General features: G+C 27.0%; 3 protein-coding genes across 9 annotated transcripts; 2 read left to right on the top strand and 1 right to left on the bottom strand.

Annotated features, from left to right (window-relative positions):
* Positions 1 to 86: 86 nt before the first annotated feature.
* On the top strand, positions 87 to 2,024 carry L(3)neo43 (cytochrome c oxidase assembly protein COX16 homolog l(3)neo43). Of its 4 annotated transcripts, none has more exons than XM_076322043.1 (4): positions 87 to 226; positions 498 to 645; positions 1,307 to 1,418; positions 1,617 to 1,984. In XM_076322043.1, the coding sequence occupies exons 2-4, from the start codon at positions 545 to 547 to the stop codon at positions 1,698 to 1,700; spliced, it is 297 nt and encodes a 98-aa protein (XP_076178158.1). In that variant the 5' UTR covers positions 87 to 226; positions 498 to 544; the 3' UTR covers positions 1,701 to 1,984. The 4 variants fall into 4 exon arrangements, with proteins under 4 accessions (XP_076178158.1, XP_076178160.1, XP_076178159.1 ...); XM_076322045.1 differs by having other exon boundaries at positions 113 to 226; positions 1,637 to 1,978; XM_076322044.1 differs by lacking the exon at positions 87 to 226 and having other exon boundaries at positions 482 to 645.
* Tos (Exonuclease tos) lies at positions 1,700 to 6,026 on the bottom strand. Of its 2 annotated transcripts, none has more exons than XM_076322042.1 (10): positions 5,664 to 6,026; positions 5,043 to 5,279; positions 4,849 to 4,968; positions 4,365 to 4,626; positions 3,987 to 4,202; positions 3,614 to 3,901; positions 3,233 to 3,443; positions 2,353 to 3,146; positions 2,138 to 2,248; positions 1,700 to 2,010 (listed from the first exon to the last, which is right to left on the bottom strand). In XM_076322042.1, the coding sequence occupies exons 2-10, from the start codon at positions 5,201 to 5,203 to the stop codon at positions 2,008 to 2,010; spliced, it is 2,166 nt and encodes a 721-aa protein (XP_076178157.1). In that variant the 5' UTR covers positions 5,204 to 5,279; positions 5,664 to 6,026; the 3' UTR covers positions 1,700 to 2,007. The 2 variants fall into 2 exon arrangements, with proteins under 2 accessions (XP_076178157.1, XP_076178156.1); XM_076322041.1 differs by having other exon boundaries at positions 1,700 to 2,013.
* On the top strand, positions 5,743 to 12,540 carry Bsg25d (blastoderm-specific gene 25D). Of its 3 annotated transcripts, XM_076322040.1 has the most exons (15): positions 5,743 to 5,783; positions 5,855 to 6,171; positions 6,807 to 7,234; positions 7,360 to 7,487; positions 7,586 to 7,791; positions 7,891 to 8,127; positions 8,210 to 8,630; positions 8,710 to 8,870; positions 8,958 to 9,016; positions 9,093 to 9,157; positions 9,250 to 9,724; positions 9,821 to 10,140; positions 10,911 to 11,625; positions 11,767 to 11,867; positions 12,016 to 12,540. In XM_076322040.1, the coding sequence occupies exons 3-15, from the start codon at positions 6,853 to 6,855 to the stop codon at positions 12,151 to 12,153; spliced, it is 3,408 nt and encodes a 1,135-aa protein (XP_076178155.1). In that variant the 5' UTR covers positions 5,743 to 5,783; positions 5,855 to 6,171; positions 6,807 to 6,852; the 3' UTR covers positions 12,154 to 12,540. The 3 variants fall into 3 exon arrangements, with proteins under 3 accessions (XP_076178155.1, XP_076178153.1, XP_076178154.1); XM_076322038.1 differs by having other exon boundaries at positions 9,250 to 10,140; XM_076322039.1 differs by lacking the exon at positions 5,743 to 5,783 and having other exon boundaries at positions 5,859 to 6,171; positions 7,894 to 8,127; positions 9,250 to 10,140; positions 12,016 to 12,538.
* Positions 12,541 to 19,169: the final 6,629 nt, after the last annotated feature.

Raw genomic sequence — 19,169 nt, forward strand, 5'->3', positions numbered from 1 at the left:
TTTGCTTATTAGTGTCTTGTTTTATTTGTTAGAGTTTATTAAATAGATTTAAATATATCTTTAAGTTAAGTAATGACATCATTGTTTTTCGATATGATTAATAGTTTCTTTTTAGTTGAGTTTAGTCCAAAAATTGTTCTGTGTTTCTTATATTTTTATATGATTTAACTGTCATGATTATTTTAGTATTATAAATATCAATCTAATTCTTATAATTTTTATTAAGGTATAATTTCTTCTAATCATTTTTCTATTTGTAACTAAACATTACTTTTCTAGAAAAATTGTTCATAAAATAAATGTAAATTATGTGTTATTTCATTCTTTTTAATTTAATACTTTTTATACAATTTATAAAAAATGTTTTTTTAAAAGTTTGGAACTATTAGAAATTTTCAGTTTTTTAACGCTATTTTTAAAAATTTTAAAATAGAAATGTTTGATTATATTTCTATCAATAAATTTTAAATTACTCCGATTGCAATATATAATTTCAGGCATACACTCTATATGTTCTACATCCACACGTAACATAACCTTTGATATGTTAGCATTTTATACGAAAAAAGGATTTAAAAATTTTGTACCATTTATAATTCTCGTTATAGGAGGATCATTTCTACTACGCGAATTTATACAAGTAAAGTACGTATTTATAATATGTATTTTGAGTTCATATACATGTGATAAAATATAATACTTTATGAACAGTTAATATAGTTTAACTATATTAGACGCATATACAGTGTGTCTACCAAAATATCTTATTTAAAGCAATACGTGAAAATGTTACTTACCAAATTGCAAAGTTTAAAGAAATACATAATATAGTAATAATGGTTTTCTTACAAGTGGAAACGTGAAACTCTAGAAATCAAGTTTGTTTCTTTAAATGGAGTAATCAATTTTTTATGCTCAATTTTAATATTACAGTGAATTCTGAGTATAAAAGTTCTAACGTACAGTTGCAGTGAATCTCTAGAATTTTTGTTTTATCACGTTATAATTTTATTCATAATAATAAATCAAAGTATTTTTTTATATATTACATTAATATAAAGTATCTAGTTAACAAAAGTATAAAAATTATTTGTGTATCTTGTAGTATTTGTTGCAGTATGTTTTTAAATAAAATAAATTCTTGCTATATCATGTGTGTTTTTAAACCTTACAAGTAACATCTTTGCATATTGTTTAAAATAATGAAGTCATTTGGGTGGACAGAGTTCACGAGACACACTATATTTGTATGTGTAGATATATATATCACTGATAATTATTAACTAGTTTTCTGTAATTTCTTTAGGTTAAAATACAAAACTGTTACACAATACAATTTGAAGGAAGATATGGAAAAACATGGTATTAAAGTGAAAAAATCTCTTACACTAGAAGAAGAATATGAAAAACTTAAAGAAGTAAGTAATGAGCACATTCAGTTATTAATACTGTGTAGTAATAATGTATCATATAATATTACTATTAATAATAATAATAATACAATGTAAATTGACGAATAGTACTAATACTAATTTTATATAAAAGAAATGCCATTATTAAAATAAAATAATTATAGTAGTATAGTAGAAATTGTAAATAATAACTTAATAATGTAGAATTTAATATTGTTGAGTAGTCGAATCTTGATAACTGGGAAAATGTTCGAATACCAAGACCATGGGATGAAGAAGAAGAAATAAAGAAATAAGATTCCTCTTTAAAAAGTTTATAGTTTATAGCAAAAATAACAAAATTTTATTATATTTGTCATGATATGTCTACATGTACAGATATATATAAAGTTATAGTAATAATATTTAAACATATGTTTTAGAGTATTTTAATCACAATAAAATAAGATTATCTTAAGGTGTGTTTGTACATGTATTTTCTTTTTTATAAATAATTATATACACTTCTTTCATACAATTGTCTTTTTATATAATAGTAGTAGCACAGCACACATTATTTGCCAAATAATCCTTATGTATAGAGTATTTTTTTTAACTACTTCTGCAAGTAAATGGCAATTTATACACTATTAGTTCAATTTTGTAGAAGTTGAAAATTATTATATAGAATTTCAAAATGTATTAAATATGAACGAATGAAGTAAATTTTAATATATTGAAGTTACCTTTCTTTTTTCAAATCCATACATACTCAATAAACTTTGTTGCCTTTGTACTGAACATAATTGTTGGCTTTGGCGCGTACTGTTTGTCATATGTGTTTTATTATTTACAGCCTAAAATAAATATTTTAATATATGTTGCCTATTTGTACTAAAGGTTGGAAGTTAGTTACTTTAAAAAAATATATGAATATTTTTGGTAAAGTTTAAATACTTACTATTCCAGAATTTGTAAAATTTTTACGTGTCATTTTGTTATTTATTTTTGCAGTTGGTTTTGTATTAGACCATTTGAACAAACTACTATTTGAAGTATTTATATCTTCTTGTTGAACTAAGAAATCAGAATCTATATCAGGTTTCAATAAGGTTAATGAAGTACTTAAATTGCATAATTCTTGGTTCCTTTTGTTTGAGTTTAGTTCATTTATTTTCACATCCAAATACGATGATAAATCACAATTGTACAAATTATTTGATGAATCTATATTATTGCATTGATGTGATTCAGGTAATGCATTATTATGCTCCTTGTCTATATCCATAGGATGTGATTCTATTTTTATTTTATCAGTGATCATTAAGGTTTGAAAATTGTCATTTGTTTCATTAGTTCTTTCCAGTTGCATATTTTCTTTTTTTAGTAAAATTTCATTTGAATTATTGGATGAAAACGACACATCTTTGTTTGTTACCATACTATTACTTTCTTTATCATTAGCTGATTTAGAAAAAAATTTACTTTCCACAACAAGTTCTTCATTTATAATTGTTCGCCTTACACGCGTCATATTTCTTCCCTTTATTCGATTTCCACTCTTAAACAAAAGACTCGGAGAACTTTTATTGCTAGATGACTCTTTTGAAAATGGATTTGCTCTTCTGACTAAAACAGGAGACATTTTTTCTTTATCCGGAGTATATACATCTATTTCTAAATTTTCTTCCGTCTTTGATGAAACTTTAGCGTCATATGTATTTAAAATTTCTTTTTGATTCAATTCTGTACACTCTGAAATGTTTGTATATATGGTTATTTTTTTAAAATGTGCCCAAACATATCTAACTATTCTTTTGTATATAAAATTAATTTCATACCAAAATTATCCTGTTTTACTGAAAAAGCTTTTTTTAAATGACTTGTTTGGAGAACCATCTCTTTACTAGAGGTATCTGGACATGCCATGAAACTTGTGTTTTGAGATGCTTGCAGAAGATTATTTTGTAACTTATATTTTTTTGACCAAATGCTAATATGTTGAGGATGAATTATTTTTTGTTTCCATGCAGTACTTTTGTTATCTTGGCTCTAGAAAGTACCAATTCAAATAATTTTCAGTACTATAGTCAAAGTTTTTAATAACATGCTTTGCTGTTCTATTTATTTATTTATATTTGTAAATATCTGTATTCAGTTTGTAATAAAGAAACAGTAAGAAAGTAAATTTATTGAAATGAATTTATTGTAATACTGTTTACCTTTACTTTATCAGGATTAAAGTCATGAAGTGGTTTTAATGAAATAGGATCCCAATTTCCAAAAGCAAGTTGCAATGCAATATCTGGATTTGTCTCTACACCAGCATAATATAATTGTTCTTCTGTGACATCAGACGTAGGTGGATTTAAGCGAACTTGTTTTCTTTGTAAAGGACAAAATACTAATTGGTGTTTAAAAGTAATAACTGCTAATATAAATGCATCTCTATATTTTTCTGTTACAACTAGCGACTTCATATTTAAATAAGAGCCCAAACGTGTTAAAGCCTATGAACATAAATACAATTAATTCATATATAGAATATTTTTATATATTTAGAAAATTGATGAGTATAAATTTAGAAATATTTACTCTATGTATATTATTATCTGTATTTTTCATAATAAACTTTTTTGCTTTATTCAGTCCAATCCCAGGTAGAGATGGTAAATAATCACAGCCTGACAAAATACACATGTAACGAAAATTTTCTATACTAAAATGCTCAGATTGCAAATCCATTGCAAGATGTAATCGTTCTTGATCAACCAAAAGACCATTACCATTTATATCCATTTTAAAAAATATCTATAATATAAAAAAGGAACATAATTTTGTTTCTGAAATTTTTAAATCATACGATTAATTTGACGCACTTATTTTTATATTTACACTCTTTACAATCTTATAAAGTTACTCACAATAAAACAAATATGAAAATATTTAAGTTATATATAAAATAATACTAACCTTTTTGCAACCAAATAATGTTAAATCACTATCTTCTGTAATAACAACATCAGCAATTCCACTGATATTAAGATATGCCAATTGTGCATCTGCCTCATATGGTGCTACAATACAATCAATATTCATTTGGTGGCACTGTTTAATTAATTCTAAAGCCATTTCATGTGTGACATCTATAGACCTTTGTAATAATTTTCTTCCTTCCACATGTTGTCCTATTTTTATCAACTCAATACCTTTGCGACGGTTTGTTTGTCTAGCTCTATATATACAAAAATAATTGACATTTTATAGATAATATACATACACATATATTGTATAAACAATTGAATATAGATATTGAATTAGAATTGAATGTGCATGTGCTAAAATATGAATAAATCTGTTACTAATTAAAATTATATACATAAATCTTTAATAAGGCTATTAAATATTAACTAATGTATACAGTAGATAGTAGAAAACAAAGTTTAATTGCACGTACTCTCGTCGTTTAGCTTCGGTTTGCGCTTTAGCAGGCAAGTATCGTCCATCAAATACAAGAATTGGTTTTATTTTATAAGAAAGTAACATATCTATGAACTTCATACAATAATGAACATATCTAAAACAAAATAACAATTATACAATAAATTGTTTTGATGCATAATATAATTACAGTAATATTAATTTTCTTACGCATCAGTCGATTGTCCCATTTGCAATTTAACAGCACAAGAAAATACACCTTTATGTAGCCAACAATAAGAATCGATTGCAACAGTACCACCGGCAAACTGATTAATATTTGTTCTTTGTGAAGATTTTTCTAAAAAAGGAAGTAATCCGATAATACCCATATTTTAGTTTAAATGTGAACACTGAATCACAATGGACGTTCGTATAACTGAATTGACCACAGTTATACATTTCCCGCTAAAATGTAATCAATGATTATAACGTTACTAGATGTACAAATTACTAACAAGTAATTGTGTATGGTTTTCATGGAAATAAAGCAACATGTAACTTACTTTCTATGGCTTTAAGTAGTTATAATGAAATGTGTAAATAAATATTTCTTCATTTAAAATTTTCTTATGAATTGAAAATATCTAGCAAAGAGTATTTAATTTTTTTAAAAATTGGGATCACTTTCAATTATATTTAAGGAATACTACATGAGTATTAACAAAATTTAGCATATTTTATGTCCCTATTTTCAAAATTCATATTTGCCAATCATTCATTTAAATTTATTATTCTATTATTTGAAATTTTCTAGCGTAAGTCATCCTCATTTGAAATTTTATAACTAACCTATAATCAAACAAAAAATTTGTTGTCTTATTACTGATAGAAAGTGCTGATGGCAACCATTCCTTGTAGTCTAAAATAAGTTTCCAAAAAATTAGCAGAAAGATGGCATTCATTCCTCTGGTAATGTATATCTTAACAAGGACTCCCATTCTTGTTATCGAAGGATTGTAAGAATTGTTTGCTTTTCGTAGCCCTCTAGTAACAACTGCAGGAAACGCCGCCCCATTCTAGCATGCTCGTAATACACGCCACCTGCTGTTTCTCATTGTGATTTAATAGATTTAAACCATGTTTATTTTTTTTATAATCGCACGATACAAGTAGAAGTTTGAAACTTTCTGAAAAACTGTCAAATCGAATGTAACAGTTATGCTTGGAATTATATAAGCGTGAAAAATAGTTTAGTGTGGTGTATTCGTCCTTACGTTGGCATAGCATTGAGATATGTATATCATACATATATAGATAGATGATACGTGACTCGTGAAACGAACTTTATAATTTAATGGTAGGTTATAACTATTTTATAACATATATATTTAATCTCCAATGTAAAGAAAAATTTTAATAATGTAATTTGTTATCCAAAATTTAGTATTTTTTTAGTTTGACACAGAATAGATTTATTAAATTCTGTGCGCATTTCAATTATTGAGTTACAGATATAACTTATTTTGTAACATATTTGTTATGCAATCTAAAAATAATGAAAAGTAATTACAATAGTTTTCATTTGAAAAAACAACTAATTTTTTCGAAAGATTATTAACGTGTACACGTTTACGTTAACTTGCTTTGCGTTGTAAATTAGTAATCTCCGGACATATTTCTTAGGTTAACGTATTTTAACGTCGAGTCAAATATATTTTGATTTTTGTAAACATTTTGGAGTTTCTGTAATAATTAAAAAAATTTTTAGTAAACATTTTAACTAAAAATATAAAAAATATTTACGTTATATATAATAATTTCAATAAATTCACAAACTATATGAACAAGAAGGAATTTTGTAATTTTTTCTCTAGTATATACTTTTCAAGAATATATTTAAAACTATTTTTGTCTAATTTTGTTTAATATTGTCTAATTTTGTCTAATTTTATTCTAATTTGTAAAGAGAATAATACGTATTTGTGTTTGTAGATCTATTATATTTTGTAACACATAAAAAAAACAATGAAAGGATGCCATGGATGAACACAACAATGATCCTTATGAGCAACAGCTTTATGCTATGTTTCAAAGTTGCTTAACAAAAGGAGAAACTGAATTACAAGAGGATAATTGGCTTACTTTATGTCATAAATTACATCTTACGGAACAAAGCGAAGAGTTAAAATCCTGTATATGGCAATATAAGCAAGAAAAGCAATCTATATCGTTTCAAGAATTTAGAACAGCTTTATTGACTTTATTAGGAAAAACTCAAGAATTAGTTACTCATTCAGATAAAGATTTCTCAACAGAGTCACAAAGTGACATAAATTCATGCATTGTAGATAGTAAAACATGTAGTTCACTAACACCTAATAATTCCAGTTCTTGCATAGATATTCTTAATGTAAAAACAGGTGATTTTAATATCTACATTATTTAAGGATTATAAGAACTAATAGTTTTTTTTTAGTTTTAACATACAAACTATTTTATATTTTATTTTTAATAAATGTCTTTTAAAACAAATATTAATTTTTAGGTGTGACATTAGATGAAAACAGATTAAAATGTTTATGGGAAAAAATAAATTGCTTAATAGAAAATGTAGATTCCACAACAATGTATTTTATAACTAATTGTTTAGGAATTCCAATTCTTCCAAAACAAGTAATTAGATTATATTGATATAATTATACTATATTATTTATAATTATTTCTTTATTATATTGATTCATTAAAGTAATGTAAAATAATTTTTTTTACAGGTCACACAATGTATTTTTGAGAAGCTTGACCAAAATTGTGATGGATTAATCAATTTAGATGAATTTCTTGTCATATTTCAAAACAAGACAACTTTGGAAGAACAATTAACCTTAACTAAGAATGATGATGGAACGTCTCTGAAGGAATTAACTAAATTAGATTTTAGAAAACGTAACTTTGATATGCATCCACCTCATAAAACAAGGTACTAATATCTTTATAAAATACTTTGTTTTTAACATTTAAATATTTAACACAATTCAATAAATATTATATGTATACTTTTTATTTATTTATTGACCAGCAGTTTTGCACGGGGTAACACTTTTCTTGATACATGGAAACTTTCTGATATAAATACATCTTTGTTAACTGATGGCACTCCTAAAACTTCTGATGTTTGTCTAGCTGATTTAACAACTACTTTGTGCGATGAATTGAAGAATTTTAATCATTCATTAGATCATTCTACAATTCGATCGCATATAATGTTGTTACGAGATGTTTTAATACTATATCAAGATGAACTACATGGCCTAAAGTACATATTATAAACTTTTTAAATAAAAGCATTTAAAATAAAAGAATCTAAATAGTTAATAATAACATTTTTGTATTTTTAGTCTTATGATAGAGAATATAAATGGTGAGAAGGAAAAGTTACGCATTGATGTTATAGAAGCTAATGAGCGAGCAAACACTCTTGCTCAAGAAATTGATGAGCAACATACCCGACAGGAAGAGGTTGTGCAAAACTTACGAAAACAACATGAACAACGTTATTCTGAAATTGTATTAGATCTATCCAATTTACTTAATTCTGAACGAGAAACAAGTGCTAGTGCTTTAAAATCAAAGGATGATCAAATACAAACATTGCAAAAAGAGAATCATGAAATTAGAAATAAGTTTGTAAATACATTACAAGAAAATCAAATTTTTGAAACTGAAAATGAGAATCTTCGTAGTCAAATAGAAAAACTTAAACAATCAAATAATGAGTTATTAATTCAGATGAAAATGTTAGCAACAGAACATGATGAGGTATTTTTAAAATGGTTTGATAAACAAGATACTAAAATGTAATTTTTGTATTTATAATCATATTTGTTATTGTTTTTAGTCACAAAATATAGAAGTGAAGCATCAACAAGAAGTTATATATTTAGTTGATCGTATTAAACAGATACAATCGGAAGCTGTTCTTTTACAAGACCAGAATGATGAACTTACAGCAGAATTAGAAACTTTAAAACTGCGTCATAGCCATGTTAAAGATACAAGGTGACATATCAAATATATACCGAAGTATTTCATAAAAGATATTTAAATTTTAGAGAATGAGTTTAATTTTATATTTTATTATTGTAGACAAAATCATTTACCAGGTGATCGTACAATAAAGAATATTCAGTCAGATGAGACTGAAGGTAAGAAAAATAGTATATATTGCATTTTTGTTTCCATTTCATTTATGAAAAATGAATATATAAAATGTTTCTTTAGATAAAGGAGCATTTATACTGGATGAAGAGGAAGATTTAGATGTATTTTTAAAACATTCCTCATCTGTAAGTTATGTTTAATATAATAATTTTCAGTATTTAATTTAAAAACGCAAAGTATATTTTTAATGTATATCATTTATTTGCTATTTACATAGATGCCCTGTAATTCCAATGAAGAAGAGAATGTGAAAAATTGTAGAAAGATAGAGTTAAAAAATTTTAAAAACTTGGTTATAAAACAATTAAAAAACATTTTAGCAAATAGTGACATGTGCACTTTAGAGAATTGTGTAATTAGAGAAGAAATTTCAGGAATTATCGTGAGATTGCAATCAAATTTAAATATGCAAACTTTTAAAGAAACAGATTCTATGAAAAGTATTGCATCTGAAATGGAAACAGAATGTGAAGAACGAACGAGTGAATCATTAAGAGATTTTGTTGTTTCCAAACATAAAAATTCTCTTTCTGTAAAACGAGCTACAATATCCAACAATAATGAGAATAATTGTGATGATGATAATTTCAACAATCAAGATGTGAAAACTGCATCGCAAAATAAAGTTCCAAGTCTTAGAGATTACCCTCCTCGGAAAGAAGAACATATAATTATAGATCATTTAAAATCAAGTAAGGAAAAAGATACTTTGCTTAATCATGCAAAGATAACTAATGAAATCACTACAAAAACTAATTCAAGTTTAGTAAAAAGTGAATCAATTGCAGACGTTAATTTTCTGAATTTAAAAATACAAGAACTACAAGCAGTACATACTGCTGAAAAAAAACAATTAACTGAACAATGTGCAGAATTAGAAAGAAGTCTTGATTTATTGAAAATAGAATATGAAGAATGTGAAGATTATTGGACTGCTAAACTAGAAGAAGAAAGACAACTTTTTGAACAAGAACAAAAAATTAGTGATGAAAAGTTTTCAGAACTTATAGCTAAAATGGAAGAATACGAAGAATTAATTAGTCCAGTAGATAAAGTAAAAAGTGGTCGTTTATCTCCAATTGAAGAGAAGTTTAATTTAGAACAGCAGGTAAATATTTTACTTGTTTTATCACGCATATAAGTAATTGTATTTTGTTCCATATAATTATAAAATGCCTTTTCGTTACACAGAGTGCTCTTCCTAATTTTATAATGTAAAATATTTTTTTATTCTTGGTATTATGAAAAAAATCTTTATAACAGACGCATAACTTGGTGAAGCATCGCATACTAAAATCATTTTCATTTAAGGTGAAAGTGTTTGAAAGACATTAATCAAAAGCTTTCACTGTAAGAGTCTTATAAACTTATATTTGCATTCTGTCATTCAATTGTAAGCGGTTATTAGTGTGCTTAAACATTTGTTTTTCCTGTGTACCATAAAGTCTTAAAAAATTCGCTTATATCTGGCTATTGTTGTACATCGAATAATAGATATCTATGTGTAAGAATGGTTGAATAATTCTTGACATGTATTAAATTTGTTTTACAAGTTCTTATTATATATTAATAAGGAATATATGACCATAATCTTATATTTTAATAACTTCATTTGACAGAAAAATGTTTCCATCATGTTTTCATCAATATTCGCTATAAAACTATATAATTTTAATGGAAAATGAGACATTTTGTACTTATTTAAAAGTATTTGAAAATTACAAAATTGTAATATTATTTTAGATGATAACGTTAGATGGAATAGTTTGTATATCTCAATATCTTTTTGATTTTTGTATTTATTCAAATGTCAAAATTTCGTAATTTATAATTAAGTATTAGAACTTTCAAAAGTGTACATTACTTTTTTTTATAAAGTATTTAGATCTTGAAGAAGAATTCGAAAAATGGAAGGCACAAGTGGAAGAAGATATTTCTCAAAAAAATAAAGAAATTAAAAATTTACACGAAACAGTGAAATCCTTAGAACGACCAAAAATGACTGATATGTCTGTTCAAGTTACGGATGAGTTTATATTTTCGCCTTTATTAATGCGATCAAATTATGTTCCTAATAATTCATTTAATGTTCAACCGTCCAGTGAATCTGCTTCCATGTTTACCCAATATAACGATAATATTCATAAACTGCCTGAAGAATTTAAATTTAATCGAATTCTAGAATCTTCAGCCTTATCGAGTGACTTTATTCCACGTGTAACAAAGGAAAACATGGACATTACCAAATGTAATCCGCATCAATTGCATACACAGTATTCTATTAAAGATGTAAATAATACATGTAAAATTGAAACACCAGGGTCTCATTGGAAGGCAGTTGGTGAAAATTTCATAAAAGAAGAAAGTGTACATGACACAGAATATAATTTGGTACAGGATACGATAAAATTACAAAATTTAAAAACTGCAAATTGTCAGTGTATGCAAAATAGTGCACAGCAACAAGTATGTTGTGTGAATGTAAATATAATACAGAACTTAAGTATGAAACTTCAGGCACAAGAGCGTAAGAAACACCAATTGCAAGAATGTTTTAAACAACAACAATACCAAATTGAATGTGTATTACAACGTAAGTTTTTTATTGTCTTTTTTCAATGAATTTTTATTGTTTTTTTCATTGAATGTTTATAATTATTATATTTAAATATTTATATTTTCGAAAATCCGTTCTGTGATTTTAGAGATTAATAAAGTAATGATATTATTTTAGATATTATATCTCAACATCAAATAGAAGTTTCCGAATTACAGTATCTCCTTCGTAATACACAAGAAAGGCTGCAACTAGAATTTCAAACAAGTGCAGAACAGGTGCGTGATGTTTTAAATAGTATTTAAAAGTTTTAAATTTCCGATTATTATTATTCCTAATTAATATTATGATTATAATATTGCATCAAATATATTCGAAGTTTTAATATAGTTACATATTTTGATATTTTTATACTATTCTTCACAGGCGGAACGATTGGCACGAACTGATATATTAGTAAAAGATTTGTACATAGAAAATGCATATTTAAAAACCAATCTGAAACGTTTACAACAGTATTATCACATGTTAACGGGATTGAATGCTGAATCTACTTCAATATGATATTGCAAACAATCATTAGTAATACATAGGAAGCAGAGGTCTATTAGTAAAGTCTTAGTAACAACATTAATAATGTTCTAACATCAAAGTGATTCAGAGATAAATGCAATCCTATCTAAATTATCAATTGTAATGCATATAGTTTCTTTTCACATAGTACATTTTTAAAAGAACTGTTAACAACTAACAAGAGTTATACTTTTATTTTTTTTCCGTGTTGATCGCTAATATTGAATTGATATTAAATTATATAAGTCATAGAATACTTTTTTAAACTCAAAAATAGTTAATATTTATTAAGTAAATATATATACATTATTTTTGCTTAGAACTTCAAATATGTATATATACATATAATACAACATCAACAAAATTAAAGAAACATTTTTTTTTTATTTCTTCTTGTTTATGTATATATGTATAGGAGACCATTTAATTGCATTGTTATACAATTTAATATAATTTGTTGTAATATTATCCATTATACCATAAACAAAGGATGTTGCATGTTCTTGATCTTCATTAACTGGATTTAAACAATTCATTTTTGTGCTTAAGACTAGCATTATTTATCAATAAATTAAAATTTTTTTAGTGTAACGTAAATTTAGAAATCTAGTGAGTTTATTAACGAATTACTTTATAATATTACTGATCGTTGATAAAAGTTTATAACCTGTTTTATTCTTTGTAAGTTACAATTACAATAAAGAAAAAGCAGCTTAATCACTAATCATGGTGCGAAGATATGTAAACTCATAACTCTTTAGTATCTACTTCTTAAGTTATCATGTATGATGCAGACACTTTACAGCTATTTGTTTAGATTTTTTTAGCGTAAATACCAAAGATACAAGTATTGCGTAAAATACGACGCTGATGATTATGCTTGTTACTTGTGATGTATAAGTGATTGTTTTCTCACTATTTAATCTATTTCAATTAATAGTATGAAATTAATACAAAGTTATTTTGTTACATTAAGGTATGTATTATTTACATTGAGAATGAAACACTTGTATTTTATATATGCAGAGTATTTCAAACAGATGAAAAAACCAAAATATGGAAATTTCTTGTATGAAGAGAAATCAAAAAGTTTTTTACCAATTTACAATCTGAGACTTTGTTTTTTCAAGATAAAAGTAGTTAAAGTTTTACGTGTTCAACTCCATAAACACATATTCTTCATGTTTGAGTGAGATATATGTATGTATATAAATAGTACGTATAGGGAGTTAGATGAGTAAACATTTAATTGATTGTAACCCAAAAATAAAGTCTTAGATTGCAAAATGCTAAAGTACTTTTTGCATTTCTTTAAATACGAGGAGTTTGTATGTTTCGGCTTGCCTCATTCTTTTGAAATACATTGTATAGTAGATGTATGAATTTATTAGTATTCACACTAATATTTATAAACTAGAAAGTTAGGAAGAAATTTGAGTCATGATAGAATTTTTGTTTCTTTGCTAAAATGTGTGTAATCAATAATAGTGATTAAAAAAATATCAAGTAAAGAATTATACTTGTTGAGAGTTTGACGGTTTATATCGGAAACTTATTTATTTAAACTAATTTATTTACTTATAGATGTGAAATTTTGAATACTTTGTTATTTGGAAAATCAACTTTAAGAGTTAGATGTTTGTACATGTAATCAAGATTAAGAGTATCATGGTATAGTTTTTAGTTTTTAATTATATTATGTTTTATAATACAATAGCTAAATCAAATTTTGCATACAAGTCATTGTATATTAAATTTCAACCAAATATAAACAAGGGATTGTATAATACACAATAATATTTAACTTATGTGTATGTATTTGTTTATCTGATTTCAGTCATATTGCTGCCATATAGAACATTTTGTATGATATTCATATAAATATTTGCATATTTTCATGTTGCAGCGAATTAAGTTTTTTCACATTTGCCTTTATATTCTTTAAGGTTCTAACATAATCTTTGCGACTAACTTATTTTATATTTTAAATATTCCTCTATATATTATTACTTATAAATCATTTTGTCTTCGATCATTCTATAGTTTTTCATAATGAAATTGATAAACGGCAATAATAAAATAAATTATGATATTATTATAAGCAAATCAGAGACTTAAGGCGATAATTATTAAGAGTTTAAGTTATTTAAATATCATAATTCAGCATGTTATTAAGTAAGTGCATTTCCTATTGTAATTACATTGTGTATAATAATGTACAAAATGTATTGATAAGTAAAGAATATGAAGAAAGAAAAACTTATTTTATTTATTACTATTATTATTATTATTATTATTATTATTGTTATTATTATTATATATTATAAATCTTATATCTTGTTAAAAATTAAATTACGTTTTCAATGCCAATATGTATTGAACAAAAAATTTGAGATTTTTTAAATTTGATCCCAATTACGACACCTATAGGAATACATTGGGATGGTCCATAGCTATAAGTGGTCAATAATTTTGTTCCCAATTTTCCCTTCCCAATAATTTCAATACATACAAAATTTGTTCGTCTACTCCACATTACTTTCCTTGTATCCACTGATATCTAAATGATCTTTTAATACCCTTTCGGACAAAGGTCGCATTCGATTACAATAGCTTTTACAAAAATTTTATGCGAGGCTAACTAGGTTGGCGGGTATACAATATATAAATCGTAATCTAAATTATATCTACCGGAAAAGATCGCTTAAAATGACTTTTGCAAGAAAAGGTCATAAAACATCCACTAAATACCAGTAGCTGAGAGAAACAATAACACCACCAGGTATGTATGTATGTGTGTATATGGAATTTCAGTGCAAGCTTGATGGAGTAGCGAAGCTACGTGCACGAAGGTTTACATGTAAAATACTATCCAATCGCGCTCAGATTTGACAGCAATTATTGTTCGATAAATTAGAACCATTTGAGGGGACAACAAAATTTCATTCATCTAGAATTTATAAATAGAAAGATTGTTTTCATACTAAGAGATACAAAATAAAATTAATGTTAATAGGTGGAAAAATGTATACCATTTAAAGAGGCGGACCTACACTTACGGAGTTTCACATGTTAAGTTCCAAGACCCGTGCGATATGTTTTCCTGTTACATGATCAATTTAATTTTTTATAGGAGTCATTTATTTATGTATTAGAACCATTTTAAGGTATTTTCCTAAAAAAATTTCGAAATAGAAAAATAAGGACCATTCAAATATATATACATACATATACAGGGTACATTTTTCAAAAATCTATTTTCGATTTGCTACATTTGTCTTATTCACTCTTACGTTATAAGTAACTTCAATATTCAAGATGTTTTTTTGTTTTGTTCTAGTTTTTTTTTCCTAGCACGAAATATCATAAAAAAACAAGAAAAAACGGGAGACATTTGTTAGATAATTTGACCATGAGTTAAATAATTACAATTTATTGAATAAAATTTAACATTATTTTTTAACTAGCAATAAAATCAATAATTTTCAAAATGTTGAAAAATCGTTTCAGATACATTTAAATATTGTTAAAGACTATAACATCTATCAAATTCAAAAATGGCTTTATAACGAATGCTTTGTATTGAATTTAGAAAGCAATTTATATACAACATGTTTTGTTTAGTTATAATAATTTAAATGTATGTATGTGTGTATAAGACGAAACCTGATCTTAGTATAAATAAAAGACTAATTTGATATCTATTTCTACTTCAACTCTAAAGTTTATTATAAACTCAAAAAATAGGAACATTATAATCGAAATCCAATTTACTGGACTGGACAATGTGTACTTATGTAAATATTATTATGTTTTTATACTCTTTTGCTAAAGCGCGAACGATTATCCGTCAACTGTTACGAACCAGTGAAGACTATTTTAATTTAACAATAGGGAACCTTGTATTGTACTTGTCATAAATATAAAAATCGTGTAATATAATATAAAATTAAGTTTATTACGTACCTTTTTGATGGAATTTTATATTCTGTAGACCAATAAAAGAACTGCGTTGTACGTGAACACGAAAGATATCATTTATTTATAATTTATGAGGACAAACAAGTAAATTTACATAGGAAGGACACTTTCAGTAAAACACATTTGCTAAACCGTTGTCATGCTTAACATAAAAAAGAAAACTAATCGAAATCTAGTCACCAGCCTTGCTGATATTTAGTCTTTCACTGAACGACGACAATGTTGGAGTTGTCGTAAAACAATTTAATTAGAATTATAAAATGTTTCGAAGCGAAAGCACAATAATTATACGCATTTTTTTTTTTTTTTTGCAAATGTTACTAACATCAATCTTTTGTCGCCTGGTAGCGAAAAATAAAAGACTTAACGTGATCTTCGAATGGACAATAAACATCTCTGTTGCTTTACCTCTCGCGTGCTTTCTTTCTCTTTCTTACTTATTCGATCTCTTCTCTCTTTCACTTTCAATTCCTCTATATGTAATCTATAATAGCATCATAGTAAACTAGTAAGGTACAAACAGGAGTTTTATACACAGTTTCACGAGAGAATACATTAAGCTCAAGGTCTTATCTCTACTTTTACGAAAACATGGTCCTGTGTGTGTCCAACTTCGCGCAATAATTTGGATAAATTGTCGTTAGTTATTCTTTTCGAAAGAGGGCGCGGCGATCACCGATAATTGGCGCGAGTCAAGTATGCAATTTTGAACACAAGTAAACTTATCGAAGTTTGTACGAAGATACCGACGTGAAAGAAATATACGCAAAAGTAAAGCGACCGGCAAAAAATGTCTTAAACTTATATAAAGATTTCAAAGGTAATTGTCGATCGAACAGCTACAATTTATGTAACTATTGGTAACGAGGATACAAGAATCTGTTGCTTGTCTCGGGTATACAATTGTACACACGATAGTGTATGTATGTACGTTGTCCATTCGATTCGTTTCGCGAGAATGGTCGATGTTATATTGCCTTGGGACTCTAACTTAAATTAATATCGGTATATAATTCGTGACATCGAAATTAATATTTTATTTATTGAGCAAGGTTCTAAAACATTCGTTCTTTTTCTCAACTAGCGAAACTAAGGCTATGACATTTATATAAACAATTATTCGTGCACGCTGCTTCAAAGATACGCTTGGAAAGTAACCCCGACTGGGTAAACGCGGTCGCTTACTTTCGCCATTTTCTAAAAATCGATACAATAACAAGAAATAAAGGGGGACAAATAATTAGGTTTCTAAAACTAATACAAAAAAAGGAGAAAAACGACTGCAAAGGTGAATACTGATAAATTATTAGTATCGTATAATCTGCTTGAATCTATCAACGTAACAAAACGATAATGCTTGCGATTCTTAAAACGAGATTACTGAAGCTCTTTCGGAGTTAGGGGTATCGGAAGAAGCATCTTCGTAAAATCTTAATAAACACGACTACGATCAACGTTAATATTGTTTAAAATCAGCATATATTATTACCTAACTGCTATCACGTTAACAATGCCGTAAAGAAAAGTTTCGAGATATCAAAATTGCATCAAGAGGTTACGTACTAAATATTGTAATGTTGTAAATAGGGACTTCTCAAAAGTTACGTTTAAAAATGATTTATCCACAGAAGTCAACCAAACAAAGAAAGAGAAGGGGAAGAGCCAAAACGAAAGAGATAAAAGCAACGAATAAACAAGAGAAGTTGGAAAAGACTGGCGTTTAGCGATATACATATGTATGTACATATGTATGTACGTATCTCTAATAGATATGAAAAAGTACGTTGCGTTCTTGCACCGCACTTCTAGTTCACGAACTCGAAGCGTTAGTCTTCGAAGCAGATGCATCACAGTACACAGTTTTAGCGACTGGGACCTCTATCTAATCGTAGTTACACCTTACAGCCTTATTAGCCTAATATCATAATTCGCCCGTGTCCACGGGTACGGTAGGTACAGCATTATTGACAATCATTAAGACGGATCCTACTATATTAAGTATAATTAGGTACAATTTGTGCAAGGTAATCGTTGTGTGACAGAATATAGGACAAGTGGCTACGCACTCAAACGACTGAAGCGTCTTTGTAAAATGATGCCATATCTTTCCCATATGTATTTCTCTTTCCCCCTTTTTTGTTGTTTCCATTATTATCGATTAATCGTTCATTTCTCTCGAAAGACAAACGAAACAAGAAGATCCGACTCGTCTGGTGTATAAAGTATATAAAGGTTTCTACCACAGCCCATTTAACGATATATCATTCATACATACATACGTACATGCATACATACATACACACACATATACATATACACGTATACACATATATATGTATATAATATATATTATTGTTATATTATCATATACGTATCGTGTCGTTAATACGATTCATAGGGTACATTGAAACGTAACATATCCAATATATATACATATATACACACACATATATATAATATATAATATATGTTTATATATATGTATATATAATGTATATATATTATATATATATTTTTATATATAAAACACTAAGAACGACAGTTAATTTTCTTTCCTTTCCTTTCGCATCCAAACCCATGTATTTACTTTTTTATTTATTTGTTCTTTTTTGTGTTTGTTCGTATCCCCTCGCGTTCCTTGTTCGAAATCCTTCTGTGACTATATGTATATTATCCGGTAATGCGCGATCGACGTGTCGCGGTAAACCTTCATTTGGTGGCGCTTAAGTTAAGAATGCCAAAGTTTCGTCCACGCTCGAAGAAAGAGTTAATAAGAAAACGTCATCGAAGTCCTTTAAAGTTTTCCCGGCTTGGATTGTCGATTTATGCTTCGCTCGAGAATGGAGCGCGATTTCGTTCAGGGTGTTCAGCATCGTAGGATCACAGTCGAAAAGCATTGAAGATTGGTTGAAGGAAATATTAACAAGCGACCAGTATGGAGTCGATCGACGCGTTACGATTTTATTTCTATCGAGCTCGGTTCGATCGCGTAGGCTTTTCTCGAGTTTGTCGCGCGCAAACGATTA

This window comes from Ptiloglossa arizonensis, chromosome 10 (assembly GCF_051014685.1).
Source record: "Ptiloglossa arizonensis isolate GNS036 chromosome 10, iyPtiAriz1_principal, whole genome shotgun sequence".
In the NCBI taxonomy this organism is placed as follows: domain Eukaryota; kingdom Metazoa; phylum Arthropoda; class Insecta; order Hymenoptera; family Colletidae; genus Ptiloglossa; species Ptiloglossa arizonensis.